This window comes from Hevea brasiliensis, chromosome 12, assembly GCF_030052815.1.
Source record: "Hevea brasiliensis isolate MT/VB/25A 57/8 chromosome 12, ASM3005281v1, whole genome shotgun sequence".
In the NCBI taxonomy this organism is placed as follows: Eukaryota; Viridiplantae; Streptophyta; class Magnoliopsida; order Malpighiales; family Euphorbiaceae; genus Hevea; species Hevea brasiliensis.
In genome coordinates, this window is record NC_079504.1 from 26,824,156 (window position 1) to 26,844,573 (window position 20,418).

Sequence of the window (20,418 nt, forward strand, 5' to 3'; positions counted from 1 at the left end):
CTTTTTAATTTTAATATATAAAATAATTTAATATCCATAATTTTAATTTTTATAATAATTCCATCCATTGACGTAAGGACTAAATTGTTTTATATATTAAAATTATAGGGACTAAAGTATGATATAGTGTGAAATCTAAGAATTAAATAATTAAATTTTTAAAATTTAATTATTAAATTGTAATATATTGTAAAATTCGAGACAAAATAATTAATTTTTCAAAATTCAAGGACTAAAGTGTTATATAAGACAAAACCTTGGGATCAAATTGTAAATTTTCCTAAAAAAATCACATGTATACGTTTATGCACCTTGTGAAGCTACTAGATTTGCCATCTTGATGCTGGTTTTCACAATGTCTGTTTCCAAGCCGAACTGGGTCGAACTCAAAGTTGACAGTGTATTACCTTCTACTTGACTCTGTTACACCCTTCATTCCTTTAATGGAATTCTTGACAATCTCGAGCTTTCCTTCAATCCACTCATTCTTTCTAGGTTTATAAGACATTGCATATACCTCAGCTTCCTTTGATCTCTCAGCAATAACTCTCCAGGCGTCGTGATCGGTATGCAATGGTAAACTGCTTCTGAGAACCTTGGCATTTGTAGTAGCAACTGATATCACTTTGCTTTTCCCTGGTACATAACTTTCGCATGGATAAATCTCTATGAGAAGAAAACATTGAGTAAGAATGGCCTCATATACATGGCTGTCCTCTGTTTCCATGATTTCTTGTTGGGTTTCTTTGCCGCTTCACCTCGAGGTCTCCTCGTCCAGACAGCTTGAATGAAAGATTTCTACAAATATGTCATGGCAAATATTAGAGCTCCTTCTCTTGAAAAAACCATATATTTCTGATAACAGAACCATCTATGATTTGCAGCTTTTCAGGAAATGTAACAGCTAACTCAATTTGTAGATCATTCCATTTTATTGGTATGCACAAACAATTCAGGGGATGCCAGGAAACTAAATAAAGCACATTCAAAAATAATGACAACAACAAAAACAATATATACAAAGAGACAACCTCGTGTCACTGTAAACTTTGAATTTCTTGGACAGTTTTGTTGACTATTAGAGTGTGTAGTGCAGTTTCATAAGAGATCATAATTAGGATTGTCTTAATTATGGAGATTCAAGTTGAAACTTTCCCGCAACAAGCATATTTTAATTGTTTCCTGGAGAAATCCCATAGGGAGGGGGAATCAGAAATTGAATCATAATATTCTGTAATTTACATCCCCACATATAATTAAGAAAAATGACATCTCATATTTTCTTCACCAAGTTGACAGTAGCTGAATTCAGCCATTAGCTTCATGCTGGCTCAAAATTACTACCAAGCAAAGACACCATCTTCAATGAAAGACAAATGAATTCAAGGGTACTTAAAATTTTTACACTCCTGACATGTAAGACTTAAGGTAAGCATTCAACATGCCATGAATAAGCCAGAAATATTATTCTTCAACTTGCAAAACAAGCACTAGAGAAGGTTTGATAGAGAGAACAAACAAGTTTTCTATGTGATCCACCTCTTAGAAAGAAAAGAACTTGAATAAAAATACTTAATAGCATGGTGATACACAAAACTTCTACTCCAAGAACACAAAATGAAACGTAAATAGTTAAGTGAAATCCAATATAAGAAAGAATTTGATCTATGTACAACATCAAATCAAAGGAATTTTTGACCCCTTAAATAATATTCATTCTCTTTGCTTAGAGAGAGAGAGAGAGAGAGAGAGCTCCAATAAGGAAGGACAACAACAACACAAACATACTCGTAGCCATGGCTTCTTTATGGGATTATGCTTTAGGGGCCTTCAGAGGAGGTTTTTGAGCGTTTTTCAGTAAGATCAGGGGGCACTCCTCTATTCTGTTGTCACGTGTTTGTTATCTGTTTTGCTATTGCTGTGTTTCGGTTAAGTGAAGAAGTTTCCTGTCTTTCTTTAATAAACTATTTTTTTTCTTGTAAAAAGAAAAAAAAAATTTCTATTGATCCAATCAAAACAATCTCCTTGGATTCATACAAAGAACTATATGCATCGAGAATGTCGGCCATCAAGTTCTAATACCATGTAGAGAAAATAGACGCAATCTAACTCAATCCTAAAAGCTAGCTCAAGGGGAGGAGGTTTGCCTAAATCTCATATTTAACACAAAATTCTTATCCCAAACCAATGTGAGACAAAACCCTCCTTCAATAGGGGGCACACTCATGCAGGATATAAAATACCAAGTACCTCTCATACCTGTGTTGTAATAGAATGTTTGCTGTTGCAGTACTCAACAAGCGAGATGAAAATGTGGTCTGGTCCTGGCTTTCAGCACAATGAAATCTATTCCTTGCTTTCAGAACTCAACAACTATCTTACAACTGAAAGTAGAGTGCTGGTACACAAATAATTTCACTCCTTAGCCAAATAACATAATCTGAACTCATTCTCATACAGACAAAAAGGACCACAACCATAATAATTGTCCTTGGGCTAGAACTAAAGCAGATGGGGTGGGGTTTATGCAGCTTTTAGATTCAAAATCTTAAATCAGCAAATTAAAGAAAAAAACTAAGAGAGATTTTTTAATTGCATCCTGTAAAAGCCCAGATCAAGGGGCATTGATTCCTGCAGATGCTCATATGCCTAATCTAAATTTAATGTGAAATGTCACTTTGCAGTAAATTATTTTGGACATCAAAAACACTACATTTAGCCAGATAATTGGTCTTAACCCAGCTCCCAAATGTTACCACTTCAACTCAGATGAGGAACTGATTAACCTTTCAAAACCAGATATGAGATCCGGAATATGGCAAAGAACTCCAATTGGTAAATGTTAGTAAATTTCCAACAAGATCAGTTGTCACTCAATTTCCAACAAGATCAGTTGTCAATCAATTTTATGATTAGCTCAAAATTTCTAAATCATTCAACAAAAAACACCAACTTCCTCTGGCCAATCAAATATTAGACTCGTTTCATAACACTGAAGATGATCTACCCACCATTGGAAAGTGGTGATATCCCACAAGAAAAAGAGGAATAAATCTCCCAACTGACTTGTTATTCTGCCCAAACTTCAAAATCTCTCAAAACTTTTAATTTTACCTTACAAATTCCCAGCAAAAGAACATGCCCTAAACCAAAACAACTTAGGAATGATAAGTGCTGAACTATGTTATGTACTACTACATCTTAAGTTCCTCACAATGGGGATGCTTTAGGTACGTATGGTAGTCTACATGCTACTGCCAATAAGATTTTAATCTAATGAAGTTTCCCACTTACCTTTTCGCACACGATATTATGATGATTAGTATCTAAATTTAAATGAACTACCATATTAGTGTAAAGATTTCCCTTTTGAATCCACCATAAAATTTCACATATGCAGGAACATCTTCAAGCACTAGAACTCTTATTAGACTATAAGGGATTTCATCAGATATTATAAATATCTAAACTGTTTTCTGAAACCAAGAAATAGGGATTTAGGCTCACTCAAGTCCAAAGAAAGTTTCATTATTTCTGTTTATCCTTAAGTGAAAAAGAAGATGAGAAAGAAGCAAAAGAAAAAGGTTCTTTATTGTCCACTTTGTTACATACAATTGGAGGATTTTGAGTCAGATTTCAGTTGTATTTAATTCCACTAGAAGTGTATGTTAGAAGCTCTACTCTAAGCCAATAGGCTTATTGGACCATAAAAGTGCAGATTTTTGAATCATCAACTATGTTCACCTAAAACTAACAATGAAATCTCATTTTCTATTGTTACTGCAGAATCAAAACAAAGCCTCTTTCACCATCTCGAATATAATATATCTGTATGGAGCAAAATATAACACTTCCCCCATAATTTAATTTATTAATTGTTTTTTCAGTATATATAGTTTTCAATATAAATAAAAAGATTAATGATAAAACTCCACAAGCAAATAAGGGTTACTCCTTAACAAGTATAAATTAAGGGCAATATATGAAGTACTTCAAAGACAAAATAGATGCTGCCCTCTGTATGGTTCTCTAGAAAGTGCAGCAGCGGAAAAGAAAACAAAAAACATTAAACATGAAGAAGAAAAGAAACCCAACTTCAGTTGATAAGTCTAGTGGCCATAACACTATCTTTTCCTTTTCTCAGGAGCCAAATAGGGGAGATTAAAATAGAAAAAAGGTTTGAAAGATTGAAGAAGGGAGTGCAAACCTTGTTGAGAGTGGGATTCGAAGCTAATAAGTGAGTTGTTATTGATGGAAATGCTTATACTAGGAAACGAAGAGACCCATGAGACAGAAGTGGGTTTGCCGGCGCGACTTGAGAGTGAGTGGGAAGATACAAGCGGGCGAGATGAGGCAGGCGCAGAAGAAGAAGATATTAATGCACGCCATTTACTTTGTCGGACAACAGTAGAATTGCCGGTTACTACCACAAAACAAATTCCGGCGATTTTTATAAAATTAATTTTCATTTTTTTAAGATGAATTTGTAATTTGATTGAGATTTTGTAAGAGTTTTTGTAATAGAGTTCATAATAAGCAATAACTAATAAAAACCATTTTCCTGTTTATTAAGAAGAACTGCAAAATAAACAAATGAAACAGAATACAATAACGAAACTTCCCACTCATTAAAAAATAAAATAAAATAAAAACCCTATTCCTTATGGGAAAAGGAATAGAGATAATTTTCAAACTTAGTAGAATAGCTACTGTATATCTAATGTTTCATTATTCCACTATTATCTTATATTTCATTATTTCATTATCACATAAAGAAAAGAGAATTATCGACGTCAGGAGAATTTTTTTTACAAAATTTTAAAATTTAAAAAATTTTATATTATATTTTTTAATTTAAAAACGACCCTATTACAACAATTAATGCCCGGTTGGTTTAATCAGGGAGAACTGTTTTTCACCAAAAATGGCAAAAACTACTACCAGAGCTATAGAGATTTTAAGCTAAAAAGCTACAAGCTACATTAATATATGTGCCAATACAAAATCATATGACGTAGGGAAAATAATCAGTTGAAAGGTTTATATAACTTCTAGATGTAACAAAAAGCAGAATATACCAGAACACTATACAGTTGATATACAGAGCTAACTTCCAGACTCAAGCCGAGGCGACTCACTCTTCACCCTCATTTGACTGAAACCAAGCATGGAAGGGATCCAAATCGGTTGGTGGAGTAACCCTCTTGCGAATCAGCATTTCTACAGTTGGACATTTCCTCTTCCTCCCACCTCGAGGCCTCGACCTAAATTGCTCATCAGACTCTTCAAAGTCACCAGGAGTATAGACATGGCACCCAGATTGCTCATGCTTATCTCTAACATGCTTGTATGCAAATCTCACATCACAACCTGGAAATCCACAGGTAAAAGGTCTGACTTCAAGGTGCACAGCCTTCACATGCACATTAAGATTTGTTTTGTTTGAAAATGTGTGGCAACAATTTTCAAAATGGCATCTAATTCTCTTCATTGACCAGCAAACAGCATCATGAGTGCGGAGATGTCTCTTAAAGTTCTTTTTCAGCTGCTTTCTCCCACAAATCTCACAAGTCATGTATCTGTGGCATGACTGGATGTGGTCCTTAAGGCATTGAGCATTGGAAAAATGTTTCATACAGCCTGGTTCTGCACAGAATGCCTCCACCGATTCCAGCTTAACATGGGAATCCTCATGTTTTCGCAGCCTTGAAGGGTATCTAAACACCTTCCCACAACCAGTTTCCTGACAAACACACTGCTTCTGACCACATTTAGCAGAGGGGGAATCCTCACTGTGAAGTTCTTTAACATGCCTTTTCACATTGCCTTGGAAAACAAATTCAATGTTGCAATTCCCAGTAGGACACTTAAAGAGTTTTCCCTCATGTGTAAGAAGGTGACGAGTCAAGTGGTCTTTCCTTCTGTAGCTGGCATGGCAATCATCAACTGAACACACATATGGCCTCTACAAAATCAGATATATAATCCATGTTAGAGGCAATAATTACATGCATAATTAACCATACACTAATAAGGAAGCCTTCAAACCTCATTCAACCAGTGCGTGATTGAGGCCTGCTTGATGGAGCTTCTCAGGAGGTCTCCCAACCTGATACTGGTCCATTCAAGTCCAAACTTTCAGCCTCTCGCATTTTGGAGTTCTGTGTGTGGGATCCAATGCTTCACGCCACCACATTAGGCGTTTTCATAATAGGGGGAAAAAAGCACTCCTGCAGAGTTATTATTTTTCAATATGCTGAAAATAATGTAATTAACAAATACAACAAAAAAACCAATAAAGAGTGTAAATAATTGTTAACTATGACAAAAGTGCCTTCAGCAGTGCTGATGTCAAGGCAGAAAACACATAATTCAAACTGTTATTGCTGTTCAGAAAAGCACTTTCTTAACTATATTAATTAGATTATGAAAAATTGATTAAAAATTAAATTTGATATGTTTTAATCATAATAACACTAAATTAACAAAACTTTTTCTAAATGCTTTTTTCAACAAGCACACTTCTTTTACCCTAAAACTCAACATCAAAAGGGGCCTAAGACTGTTGAAGGCCCAGCACCAGCAGCAGCTCTTATGCATTAATAGATTTCTACACATTGCACTATTTCAGAACAATGCTTTGCATTAGAAAGCTACGTGTTATCAGTAACTCAGAAACAAAGAGGATGCGAGGTCCTTTCAAATTTCAATCAACTTCATAAAAAAACAAAGAACCATTTAACTTCCTAAATTATCCAACTCAGATCAACAAATACAAATCCATCAATGCCCAAATACTCATGATTGTACAAAAACCAACCCATAAAGATTACTTTCTTTATTCATTTCAACACTTCTCCTTGACCTTACAAGACAAAAAAAATTCATACTTTAGGCAAGTACCTGTAGGCAAGCACACAGCAGGCAGAGAATACAAGCCCGTAAGGATCATTATAATAAGCAAACCAGCAGTAAAACACATACAAATCCCAAGGAGAAATAATTAACACTCAATAGACAACAAAACAAGCAAACAAACAAGATAAATAATTTAAGAGCCATGATCAATACCACAAGAGAATGACTTTGCATATGTTGTTTCAGATATGCAGGCTTTTTGAAAATGGCACCACATTCTTGGCACGCATTGGACTTCACAACTTCCATTTCTTCATTTTCATTAGCTTTAACCTTGTCCATCTCTTCCTAAACAACAGGGAAAACGATAAGAAAACCAAAATCCATAGAAAATACGAAACATCATCAAAACTACCAAAACACCACTTTGGTTACAAACAAAACAGATTGTCCCACACATAATCTAAGGAATTAACAAGACAATTAGCTACAGAAACCGATGCCTGCTATAATTATGGAACAGAACCAGAAACATAAAGGTGAGAGATAGATTAAAGGACCTTATGTTGAGTTTGGATGTGAAAATTAATGAGAGACTTCTTAGACCTGCAAATTCCACAATAATCACAGAAGTAACGTCTAAAAATAGTCCTTGGCCTTTCGATCTCCACCGAATCTTCCATTTTTCTTCTCTCTCTCTCTGTGCAGCTGCAGACTCTGTTTTTGTGGGAGGAGGAAGAAGAAGAAGAAGATCGATAAGAACCCTAGGCTTTGTGGCTTTCGCTTTAAATATTTTATAATTAATATATTTAAAAAGTTTTAATTTAATAATATTTTTAACAAAAATGCTAAATAAATCATATATTATGACAATTAATTTCTTAACATTTAAAAAAATATAAATGATTAATCACTAACTATAATAGTTAATAATTATTAAAATATTTAATATTATTAAATATATATAAATATAAAATATAAATATATAAATATAAATGTTCATATTCTAAAATTAAATATTTCTATTAATTAAGTATTATATTTAAATATTATTATTTTATATTACATGTTCTAAATTTTAAGATTAAAAGTAATTGTATTTAAAAATTTAAGTAATTATATTTTTCTTATTAATTACTTTTGCACCATTAATTTTATATTTAATATAAAACTTCTAAACATTATCTAAAATTTAAATTTTTATAAATTAATTTTGAGACTTAAATATAATTGCTCTATGCATATTCAAATTTATAATATTTCAATATAATTTTTTTTGCGCAATATTTATTTAAATATAATTACTAATTAATAAAAATATTATTTTTTTAGAAATAATAAAAAAATGTATAAAAAGCAAACTTTTCAAAAGGAGCCCCCCTTTAGTGCAAGAGAGTCCCAGTCAGTCAGTCCTTAATTGTCGGTTGTAGATGAAAAACTCTGTTTAATATTACTCTTGCAATTCTCCGTTGAAGAATCGCATGCATTTCCAATTCTACTCTATAAAAGACGACGAGGAGGAGGAGGAGGGGGAGGAGAGAGGTGCAGATTCAGAGAACCCCTTCTCAGGCCTTGACACGTGAAGCTCTTAATTGCTTGCACCTGCATAAACCAATGCTACCCACGTCTTCCAAGACCTGTTCTTCACCCCTATCTCTCTTTTTCTCTCTGTCACTCATGCTTCTCCTCCTCTATACATGTCTCTCTGCTCTTGTAGCTAATGCTGTTACAGATTTTCATTAAAATCTCTATTTAATTCCCCAATTCCTTTCTTTTACAATGCACACTTTTCTATTTTTAATAATACCCATCATTCAATTTCGCCTCTTTTCCCACTTTCTTTAGCTTTTTCGCATCTCTCTCAATCCGCGACCGTGATTTATACCCCCATGCACGGTTACAGCCGCCTCGGCAATGGCCACTCCGTCACTGCAACCACCACGCCCTCTCCCCCCTCCTCTCCTCGCCTTCGCCACAGCCGGGGCAAGTCTGGTGGGAATGGTGGAGGTTCTGGAGGTGGTAGTGGCGCTGGCGGCTGCGGTCGTGGCTCCAAACGGAATTGGGTGGAGAGGTTAATGTTTGTACTTGTGTCTTTGGTTTTTAAGCGGAGAGGTGTGCTTTTGTTTGCGCCTTTGTTGTACATTTCTGGGATGATGTTGTATATGGGATCTTTGAATTTTGACGTAGATTTGAAGAATGGCGGTGTTGTTGTACGGAAGCGTCCTCCGCCGGGGTCTGTATACAGAAGTCCGCAGGTTTTTAAGAAGCTGTGGCCGCATATGGAGGCTAAGAGCAATAGAAGCTACAATGCGGTACTATTTCTAGTTTGTATTAACTTTCTAGGTGTTTTTATATTCCATGGATTCTATTGAAGTTTTGTTCTTGTTGTCAAGAAGCCACTATTTTTGTTGAGTTATGCCATTTGGTTACCTCTTTTTGGCAGTTTCTTAGATGTAACTCTCTAAGTTAATCAAATGTGCTGTAAGAGGAACTGGAGTGCTGAATGGAACTTCATAATCTAATGGCTCTAATTCTGTGGATATGCATAGATAGGTCATAGGTCCGTCTAACTTTTTTTAATTCTCTTGATGCATTTGCTCTTAACTGCTTTGTAGCTTTGGTGTATCCGATAAGGCCCTTAGATAGGCTACTGTTTCATTTCCCTTCAGTAATGTTTAAATGATGTTTATATCTTTTTGGCTGCCCAGAAATAAATAAGGTGCCCAATTTGGCTCATTTTTTGGAACTTGGATTTCTGCATGGATGTATGCCGTGGTAATGAATGATAAATTTGTCTGACTATTGTATATCGGGGTAGGAACTTCCTATGTGCTTATGCATTATAGGTGAAAAAAATAAATTATGTTGCAGCTAAATTGATGGTGTAGGATGTAAACAAAGAGAAGAATAAGGGGACAGATAGAGAAGAAAATTTTGAGGGAAAAGAGTAGAGAAAGGAGAAAGTATTGAGAGGGAAAGAAAAAAGAATATAAAGAGAAAGAAAGAAACATGAGAATAGGCTGGGAGAAAGTTTCAATCTTCAATCAAATTTGTTAATTCATGTTTGACTATTTACTAAAATATAACAGAAACCTGTATATAAATGCATAAAGGAAAAACTAAATAAAATTATAGTCCATAAAAATAGCCAAAATAGATCCTCTACTTATTGAATTCTGTAGTGATCCTAATCAAATCTCCTCCACCTAGAACTCTGCTCTAGAGAGAAACTTACAAGGTCAGGAAACAAAAGAATAATGGAAACAAGTTAGTGATGGTAGTGATAAAGATTCAGAACCAATCCAAATTCATCTTTAGTTAGATTCCCTGTATAAAATTCAGAAGTTCTTCCTACTGGTGCATGAGAAAAAACTATCCTTCTAAACTCCATATCCGCCCCCGAAATTTCAAGCGTCTTTCTCTTAGATAGCTGCAGAAAGAACATATTTGATGCCATTGATGAGTAGCATCTGCCTCATTGTATTTGTGAGGCATCTAACAACTATCTGGTCAACATTCTCCTTATCAGTGGATTATTGTCTTATCTTGTGATCAGGGATTAAGTTGCACCAGAGATATGGGTATAATACTATAATAAGAACCTTGTTATAGCACTCTAAACACTCAATGATGGAATTACTCTGCTAAGAGTCTGCATATGGGTACTCTTTGTCCTAAGGCTGCTAGAATAACTTTTTAATTGGGATCTTCACTAGGAGTAGAAGAGATGATCTCCAGGTCCAGCATACGGATGACCCTCTTGTTTATTGTTGGTGGAAGGTCTAAAATACCTCTATCTATTCTTCCTCTTCCTTGGCAGCTACTCTTCCTTCTCTTCTATTTCCCTGTACATAGAGAAAGCTGAAGAGAGGAAGAGGTGGGGTGGGGGCAGGGGAGAAAATTTACAGAATAAAGAAACATGAAGAGGAGAAATTTTTGAATATTTGACCAACTAATTTATGTCAATTATTTTTTCCAAAATAACAGATATATAGGCACCCAGGGAACTAAAACAAAATCCTCTAATGAAAGGAATAAATAAATACCAGCGGTAAACCCCAAATAAATACTTAATCAAAATCTATTATGATCTTTACAACTAGGAAATAATGTTTGATGTATGGTTCATGTATTTAATGTTTGGCTGTCAAGTCATCAAATGATATCTTTCTGTGATTCTCATTATTGTAAATCTGAAGTAGTATTATTTTCTTCTTTGCATTATTTAATTACATTAGTTTTAAGTTGTATTTTTTCTTTTTTTCCTCCTGCACCATAAGTTATAATTACAATTCAATATTCCACGTACAACTTATGCAAACCAAATCATGCAGCTGATGAGAGCATGGGATCCCAAACTTCATAAAGGTTGGAAACCTTGTGGCAACAACAATATTTCTGAAGCAGGTTTGATTTTCTGTACAAGAACCATGGCCAACCGAAGAATGATCTATTTTAATAAATTGTAGAAAAAAATAAAATAAAATCACAAATTGATTAGCAATAATTTTGAAGTTAAATTTGTTGTATGGCAGAATGGATGTTCCAGCAGGTTCTGGAATCATAAATGTTCACCGTGTGAACACATTAACTTTTCATCTATATTTGGAGTAAACACTGCAAATATCATGTGTCCTATATAGTCTTGAACCTTGAACAAGTTGTATCACCATGTTAATGGCTAAAGAAATAAAATGAACTATAATTGCATATTTGTTTGTTGTCACTGCTACTGTTCCTCTTATTTGTATTAGGCATTTCATTATGTTTGTTGAGGCATTTTGGGTTGCTAATGGCTCTCTTTTGTTCCCTCTTTTTGTTGTTTTTATGTTTCTCAGAATTGCCAAAGTCTAATGGTTTTCTTATAATTGAAGCAAATGGTGGCTTGAATCAACAACGTTTATCGGTATGTTTCATCTTTAGAAATTGATTCCTTTGCTTTTGAGTTTTGACTGTTGAAAAGCTGCACCAATATAATGCACTTTATGCAGGCCATAACTATTTCATGTGAATCATTTATTTGCTTGATTACTTTTTTTGTTACTAGTTTTATTCATGTTTTCCTGGATACAGATATGCGATGCAGTTGCTGTGGCAGGACTACTGAATGCTACTCTTGTCATTCCAATTTTTCATTTAAACAGTGTTTGGCAAGATTCCAGGTGATTCTTGTTATTGTTGCTGGTATTAATTCATAGTAATTTCATATCTAAAATATGTTGAAATAGATGCTAAATAGTTATTAATTACTTTCTATGTAAATTGAGTCATCTATTTAGGTTAAATGAGTTCTTGTCATGTCTTGTTCAAGTTTCTCTTTAATGGAGTCCTAATTTCCACTCCTTGTAATCCTTCTGTTTGACTGAATAGTTCTTTGCAGCAATGGGTTTTGTACTTGTCCTCATGACATTGAGAATGTACATTGCTACATGCTTAAGTTGACTAATGTATTTAAAGTGCTGCTAATAATTCAGGTTTGAGGGGAGAAATTTGACAATAAGTTGCAACTCTTTAGGCATTGAAACATGGCCCTTCTCTCTATTCTACCAATTGTATTGCAATACATCAGTGATCAATTGTTGGGAATTCGGAAGATAATAGAGTTTAATGGGACTATATAAGGAATTGTAACTGTAGAAATGCCCCTCTCTCTCTCATCCAGTTATTCTGTCTACTTTTGTGCAGAGGGAGCCAGGAAAAAATTACCACTTTCAATTTTCCTTTGTCCCTTGGTCTCCGTCCCCCTGCTAAGACCTTCTGGGTCCAATGGCCCATCTCTTTTCAAAGTGAGGCTTACTTATGCTCAGACATACACCAAGGGGTTGGGCTAATACACCAAGGGGTTGGGCTAAGGTATAACAATGGTTAAAGGAAAAAGGAGAAAAGTAACTCTCAATCAAATTACTAGGCTAAAGGGTCATGCTTCTCTTACTTTTTGCCCCCCTCCAAAGTCGTGTCAAATAGAAGTTCAATTAGCTTTGATCACTATTACCAAAGTTTATCTCTTCTATTTAAACTCATGCTTCCTCTAGGGGCTATTACCAGCCCAAACTCCATATCATGTATAGACTTAATTCACTTCCATAATGCTTATATGCAATGTGAAAATGTATTTTACAAGACTTTGTGCATTTTGGGCTCCATGGAGGGCTAGATGTACACTGCATTCTCCCTTGCACTGTAGGAGGTTGTTTCCATGGTAAGACCCTGTGAACTGTAGGTCACAATTGAGCAAACTGACCATTGCACCAAAGCCCTTGCTGACATCCACATAAATATGCATTTATTTTTGTGTGTCTCGATTGTTTTAATTGTAATATGCCCTGTAGATCTTTGAATCTAAGACACAGAAAAATGCTAAAGGTAAGTCAAGTTTCATGTTAGAACATGTTATATTCTCACTTGTGCGTTGTAGCTTCCATGGAAAACTTTTCATAACTGCTTTTTTTGTTACATTAGGACTTCCTTTTACCAATATTTGATTCCTTAATCACTTTTGTTTTTCTACATTAAATATATGAGAATATTTCATTTATGGTGCAAGATGTTTGGAAGTGTTACCTTTTTTCTCGTCTTCCTCCCTATGACAGCAAATTTGGAGATATATTTGATCAAGATTTCTTTATACACGCGCTTAAGAATGATGTGGATGTAGTTCCAGAACTCCCAAGAGATGTACTTGAGCAGTTTGACAATAATATAAGTAGTATTGCCAATTTGAGAGTAAAAGCTTGGTCCAGTCCAACCTACTATCTTCAGAAAGTGCTTCCAAAGCTGGTGCAGATGCGGTATGCAGTTATATATATAGTTTTCTATTATCAGTATGAAGGCTGGTCCCGCCCAAAGTAAAAAAGAAAATTTATGACTATTTATATTTATATGACATGCATATGACTCAGTTAAATTGGTGGTGCTTGTTGATCATTCCTATACACAGCCACCTCTCATCTCTAGTTACAAGACTTAATTAGGAGATTGTGGATGATTTTGTATGCATCAGTGTGTCACTTTCTTTGAGAGGCATTGTTATTCTTGGACTCTTTCCTGTTGCATATTTCTAAATTACCATCTAAATTAGCGATGATTATAGTTTAAGCCATGTAGATTATCATAATTACTTATTCAGATACAAAAAGTGTTTTATTACCTTGATATTTGTCAGAACATCGACCAAAAAGTTTAAAATTTAAATTAATATATAGGTGGAGAGGTGTATGTCGTTTATAAGGCTATGCCAAGCTTTGTTCTCAACGAGTATCGGATTATTGAATGCCCCTCTCATTGGTAGGATCAGATTTACATTTAACAACATACTTGGCAACAATGATGAAAAATCAGCATATCAAATTCCAGCAGCAAGGGTGAGATCGTGTTACTGTAGTGTTATATTTTGCTATAGATAAAACTTTGAACTTATTGATGTTGTATATCATTCAGTTCCTCTTCTTGCACTAACATTTTTGTGAGTTTAGGGAAGGCTGCATTTGTTGAGTCATACTCATATAATCTACTTGTAATTGATTCCAAACAATATTACCCCCCCCCCCCCCCCCAACAACAACCCACAAAAAAAGAAATTAAAAAAAAAAACGCTAAATAGAAGTTGTCCTTTTGTGGAAAATTTTAAAAAAAATTGCCGTAGTAGTGAAAAGGAATAATGCATGCCGTAAATGAGATAAATATAATTAATGAGAAGAAGGCCCTTGAGGTGTACAGAAGGATGTAGGCTAGTGCAATTTGTTGCTGGTATTTCATTTGAACCATACATGTGATGCTGATGTGGTCACATGACTTGCTAGTCTGTGCAAACATATATATGCACAAAAAGGCATAATAAAATTTGCAGAATCAGAAATACATGCATACTGAAAGTGAAGAAATATGACATAAAAAGAAGCAGCCACATCCACATGCGTGCACCAAACTTATGTTTCAATTTGTGCTGAACTTATTTAGAATGCTTTCACATATTTGCAGTGAATTGTTCTCTTTCATTAGTATGCACAGCTGTTACATCAAATTTCTTTGTTTAGTGGGGAATTTGTTGTAAGTTCTTTTCTAACTCCACTGTGCAGGGCTGTGCGCATTGCCCCTTTTTCCAACAGACTGGCTCAAGCAGTTCCTCCTGATATCCAGAGGCTTAGATGCTTAGCCAATTTTGAAGCACTAAGGTTTTCAGAACCTATAAGAACTCTTGCAGAGAAAATGGTTGATAGGATGTTTAAGAATAGTTCCCAGAGTGGGGGGAAATATGTTTCTGTGCATCTTCGATTTGAAATGGTGTTTTACTCATTCATTTATTTTGTAGGAAACTTTATAGCTAGATTTTTGTAGCCGTATTCCACTTTATTTCTAAGTGTCATTTTCTGTATCATGGCAGGATATGGTTGCATTTTCATGCTGCGAGTATGATGGTGGAGAGGAAGAGAAACATGAAATGGATATTGCTCGAGAAAGAGCCTGGAGAGGAAAATTCAGGAGAAGAGGTAGAGTAATAAGGCCAGGAGCAAATCGTGTGGATGGAAAATGCCCTTTAACTCCACTAGAGGTAATCCAAATATTCTCTTTCTCTTGTTGGTTTTGATGAATAGAATTTTTCATCTTTATAATGCTCAGTTCAGGCTTTGTTGTAGGATGCATGCAACAATCCTAGTAAAGTTACACTCTTTAGAAAATCAATGGCAACTTGTGAAAGTATTGGCTTCTGTAATGCTAAAGATGCATTGTAAAGATTTGCGTGATGGTCTAGAAATCAATGTTATTGGATGAAGTTCATCTGATTCTGTTACCTTTGCTTAGTGAATATAATACCTGAATTTTGGCAATCTAAGAGTTCATTATAAATGAAAGCTGTAATGTTCCCTGCACATGCACAGCACCGAAAAAAGGGAAAGAACCATGGTGTGCCTGAGCAATGAAGAAATAGGACTCCTGATGTAATGAACGTCAGCCATTTGAGTAAGATTTTTGGTAGTCATTCCATTTTTTTCACTTGTGAAATTTCTCAGCTATAGCGTACATGGAAGATCATGACTTCCTTCTTGTATTGACTTGATTGTATTGTTTTTTGAATTACAAGCTCCTGTATACTTGGTGTGAAGAAACAACATTAGAATTTTGGTTCTATTTCTCTTCTTCTTGATAAAAACAAGAAGTGAAAATTCTAGCCTATGCAACACTGATCTCTGTGGTTGGTTTTGCAGGTGGGAATGATGCTTAGGGGCATGGGCTTTGATAATAACACTTCAGTTTATGTTGCGGCGGGTAATATTTATAAAGAGGACAAATTCATGGCTCCACTTAAACAGATGTTTCCACGTTTAGAAACAAAAGATACGCTAGCTACTGCAGAAGAACTTGCTCCATTTAAGGTATCAAACTGGTCATGTGTGCACTATATGAATAGTAATTTTCCAAACTATTATCACAACTAAATGAGACCTCTAGCACATAATGGAAATAAGTACATAGATAAAATAGGTTATGAATAATTCGATCTTTGTAACACTTGAGTATGTGATGTAGGGCTACTCATCTAGGTTGGCTGCTCTGGATTATACGGTCTGCCTGCACAGTGAAGTCTTTGTCACGACTCAAGGTGGAAATTTTCCCCACTTTTTGATGGGTCATCGGCGTTATTTGTATGGAGGTCATGCAAAGACAATTAAACCTGACAAGAGAAAATTGGCTCTCTTATTTGATAAGCCCAATATCAGGTATAATGCGAATAATTTGTGGAACTGAAACTGAAGAAAAAGAAGTGCACTTGTTTGGTTTGTTTTTAAGCATCAAGATTACAATGATTGCATTCTATTAAGTACCTTAGGGGAGAACTTTCCCCCTAAAAGGTCTCCATTAGGGTAAGAGAGACCAGGGCCATGTACACCCACCCATATAACCAATATGGGACATAGGGATTGAACTCATTCATGTTTTAAATCTCCTTGTTCACCATCTTCCTTGCAGATGTTGCTTTGTTTTTTTAACTATCTTATCATATCATACAAGGTTGCACAGACTTTATGCAATATAAAATTTCTATTGAAAATAAAACCTGATTGAAATATTGTATAATATCTCTGACTGTAATTTACGTCATATCCTTGTGGATATTTTGGTAATGTTCTATAATGGATGTTAAGTGCGCAAGCCTAAGAAATGTTGGCCAGTTTGGTAAAAGTTGCAGTATGTGGCTTTTATGGAGCCCTAGACTCTTTGGAGTATATTGACCAGAAAAAGAACAAGAACGAAATAAAAGAAATGGGATTTACGATTTAGAACAGAGAAAGAGGTGGACAACAGAGTCACAGTCATGGCTATGCCTTCCATTATTGTTAAAAATGAAAATACTCTTTAATGACTAACTTGTATAAATTGAAGGTCATTTCTGATTGTTTTCTTTGTCAAAAATTACGATTAGATTTATCTACTATCTTATTCAAAGTACTTAAGAAAAATTGGTAGTTTTATTTTTTATTTTTTGAGGTTGTTCTTGGTATATTGTGAATGGAAAGTCCTTGCAAGTTTCAACTTCATAATTTTTGTTAGATATATGCTCCTAATCCTTGGTAGTTGGTAGAATGTTAATTCACCCTACGGTGATGGTTCTTAACCCTTTCTTCTTGCCTATTAAGCTGCCGACATGCCAAATGCTGGACAGTTGATATGCATGCATGAATGCATACGTGCACCTATTGATTTCTGGACTACTCATAGTTATATGTATATAGAAAACCCAATCAGAAATGTGAACTTTAATTTTTTGAAATGTTCGGGGGAATTCTATAATATATGTTGTACTTCTATTTGTTAAGTTGGTATATATCTTATGCGACTTATTGCTTGCTTTGCTACGAATCTAAGTTTCTTTGTATGTGAAGCCAATGGTTCTGTGCAGTCAAGTTGTCTGGTTTTTGATACTTGCACAGGCATCCTAGTGTTGTAAGCTCTACAACAAATTGCATAGGCTTGCCTGTTATGAAAAAAGTTTATTTGATCATATTTGCCAATATCCATGTATGAATTGTGTTGGTATTATTATTATTATTTTCTTTTTTGAAAAATGATTCATTGCACACAATTTAAGAACAAGGGAATGAATATGTTTGATGAAAACGGTTGAAAGCTTGTGTACACTGAATAGGCTCCCTTTATTTATTTATTTATTTTTCAATGATTGATCACCACAGAAATGATCTTAAGTTAATCACTATTGTTTCTTATTTTTCTTTTACAGGTGGGAAGTCTTCAGGCAGCAGATGCAAGACATGCATCGACGCAGTGATCTCAAAGGATCTGAACTGAGAAAGCCCAGTGCATCACTTTACACATTCCCTATGCCTGATTGCATGTGTAAAACACCCAAAGCAAGACATGAACACAACAATAATAACACCATGAAACTGCGGCTCTAACCAGATGATAGTTTCTGGAGTTACAGAATAACTATACGTGTAATTTTTCTTTTGTATCATTAAAATTAATGAGCAAAAAAACAAGTTTCATTAGATTTAATTCTTTGATTAGATTTGGAGGGAGAACATTACAGGTTTATTCTTTGAGGTTCATTGCCTCGGCTATAGTTGGCATGTTCTCATATTTCACTGTAAATGATGCTTTTAAAATATACAATATATATAAAAAAAAATGTGTTGTAATTGGCAAAATTGTTGAAGTAAAGATTTGTACTCTTGCAGTTGACAAAAGTGAATCTCTTTTTGATGGTATATGTTCGTGTATTTAATAAACTTTCAAATCTCACGAGTAGAATTTCAAGGGATTTTTTTTCCATACGGTTGATTCCTATTCGAACTTGGTACCTCTGACTTCATTGCTGGACATAAAGAGAATTTGAACGATCCTTTTCAAGGATAAAACTAAAGCAGATTCTTCATCTAATAGTCCTAGCGGATTACGGGTGGTCACAGAATGGAATGCATTCAAAACTTCAGATTATTATAAAGGACTTCAAAATCCTTGGATTCAGATTCATAGATGCAACACAAATCTCGTTTGGTTGGAAAGAAAATAAAACGAAAAATTTCCTATCTGCAATCCTTAAAATTCCGTTCTATTTCATGGATTTAATTGGTATCCCAAATAAAAGAGATTATGAAAATTCATATGAAATTAATTACTGCATGAAGTATGTCCACTGGCAGCCACCACTGATGATAGCTCTTCAGATTTAGTTAATCACCATTCACCGCTCATATTGCTAAGTTCCCAACTCATATTCTTGGTATTCAAATTTACTACCAAAAAATTTTTTAGAAAATATTAGCCTTTAAAATTAAGTTTAAACTTAAATATCATAATTCTCTATTTTGATCTTAATTAGAGTTGATTATATTAAAAAAATTTCACTGATAATCATAATTAAATTTATTAATTAAATATTTACTCTATAATATAAAAAATAATAATTTAAATCCTGACAATTGGATGACACTAAAATGCATCAACAATAATAGAAAAATACAACTAAGCTAACAGCTTCATCTTAGGCAAAAAGGTGGCAATTAGTTATCAAATCAACATTAGTGGAAAGTTGAAAATGTTCCAAAATAATATTGGTATAATAATTAAATATTATCTTTTTTTTTAAATATAATAAAAATTGATAGTAAATTTTTTAATTATTCATCTCGTTAAATGTCATCTTATATTTAATAATAAATTAATTCTTATAAAATTAAATTAAATTGAAAATATTAATTTAAAGAGTAAAATTTATTAATTTAAAAAAATCTCTCAATATTTTTAAATTTTATTATTTTAAAATCTCTTACTGTAGCATGTTGGACTGTTTGATAGTGATAGGCTTCATGCCCATCTAATCCATTTTGCTCTTTGATAATTTCTTTGCCACTTTTATAATTGACAATTCAAATCTGAAACTGAAAGCCCTTATGGTTTGAAAATGGTGTCACATCATCATCCTCCCCAAGTGCTTATCTTATCCAGCAATGTTGATTTAATGCTCCTCCTTTTGACCCAAAACTTCCCATATTTAGATATAAAGACTTTCTTTTTTAAAATATATTAAAATATTATCAAATTTATAAATCTATTCAATCCTTTAAATTTTGAATATTAAAATATACTTATTTTAAGGGTAAATTGTATTCATTATCCTTTATTTTTTTTTATTTATTAAAATAAAATCTCTCTTTTTTAAAAAAAAAAAATCTCTAATCTACGATAATAGATTTTGAGGTTTTTTTAATTAACATTAAATTAATATTTAATCAAAATAAAATTATAAATTATTGTTTTTTTTAACTTTTTATAGAGAAACTAAAATATAAATAAAATATTATTTATTTTACAAACTAAAATATAAATCAAAATCTGAACTCATTCCAAACCCGTTTAAAATTTATTTTTAACTATTCGAATCCGTACTAAATCTGATTATTATTACTGAAAAAAAAAATTCGAATCCGTTTAATTTTATATATTTTAATTAATATTTTATATAAAAAAATATTTTAATTAATAATTTATATTTTAAAATTTTAATAATTTCATAAAATATTTAAATTTCATTTTATATAA

General features: G+C 33.6%; 2 protein-coding genes across 4 annotated transcripts; one reads left to right on the plus strand and one right to left on the minus strand.

Annotated features, from left to right (window-relative positions):
• Positions 1-4,955: 4,955 nt before the first annotated feature.
• On the minus strand, positions 4,956-7,598 carry LOC110650856 (transcription factor IIIA). 2 transcript variants are annotated; one of them, XM_021805982.2, is made up of 3 exons: positions 7,419-7,598; positions 7,072-7,206; positions 4,956-5,965 (listed from the first exon to the last, which is right to left on the minus strand). In XM_021805982.2, exons 1-3 carry the CDS (start codon positions 7,539-7,541, stop codon positions 5,135-5,137), a joined length of 1,089 nt encoding a protein of 362 aa, XP_021661674.2. In that variant the 5' UTR covers positions 7,542-7,598; the 3' UTR covers positions 4,956-5,134. The 2 variants fall into 2 exon arrangements, 1 of the variants encoding a protein (XP_021661674.2); XR_009142076.1 differs by lacking the exon at positions 7,419-7,598 and adding an exon at positions 6,049-6,230 and having other exon boundaries at positions 5,825-5,965; positions 7,072-7,208.
• Positions 7,599-8,245: 647 nt separating this feature from the next.
• Positions 8,246-18,524, plus strand: LOC110650858 (O-fucosyltransferase 9). Of its 2 annotated transcripts, XM_021805985.2 has the most exons (11): positions 8,246-8,929; positions 9,046-9,170; positions 11,193-11,265; positions 11,697-11,764; positions 11,932-12,020; positions 13,449-13,646; positions 14,934-15,138; positions 15,239-15,406; positions 16,062-16,229; positions 16,384-16,574; positions 18,095-18,524. In XM_021805985.2, exons 1-11 carry the CDS (start codon positions 8,773-8,775, stop codon positions 18,270-18,272), a joined length of 1,620 nt encoding a protein of 539 aa, XP_021661677.2. In that variant the 5' UTR covers positions 8,246-8,772; the 3' UTR covers positions 18,273-18,524. The 2 variants fall into 2 exon arrangements, with proteins under 2 accessions (XP_021661677.2, XP_021661676.2); XM_021805984.2 differs by having other exon boundaries at positions 8,246-9,170.
• Positions 18,525-20,418: the final 1,894 nt, after the last annotated feature.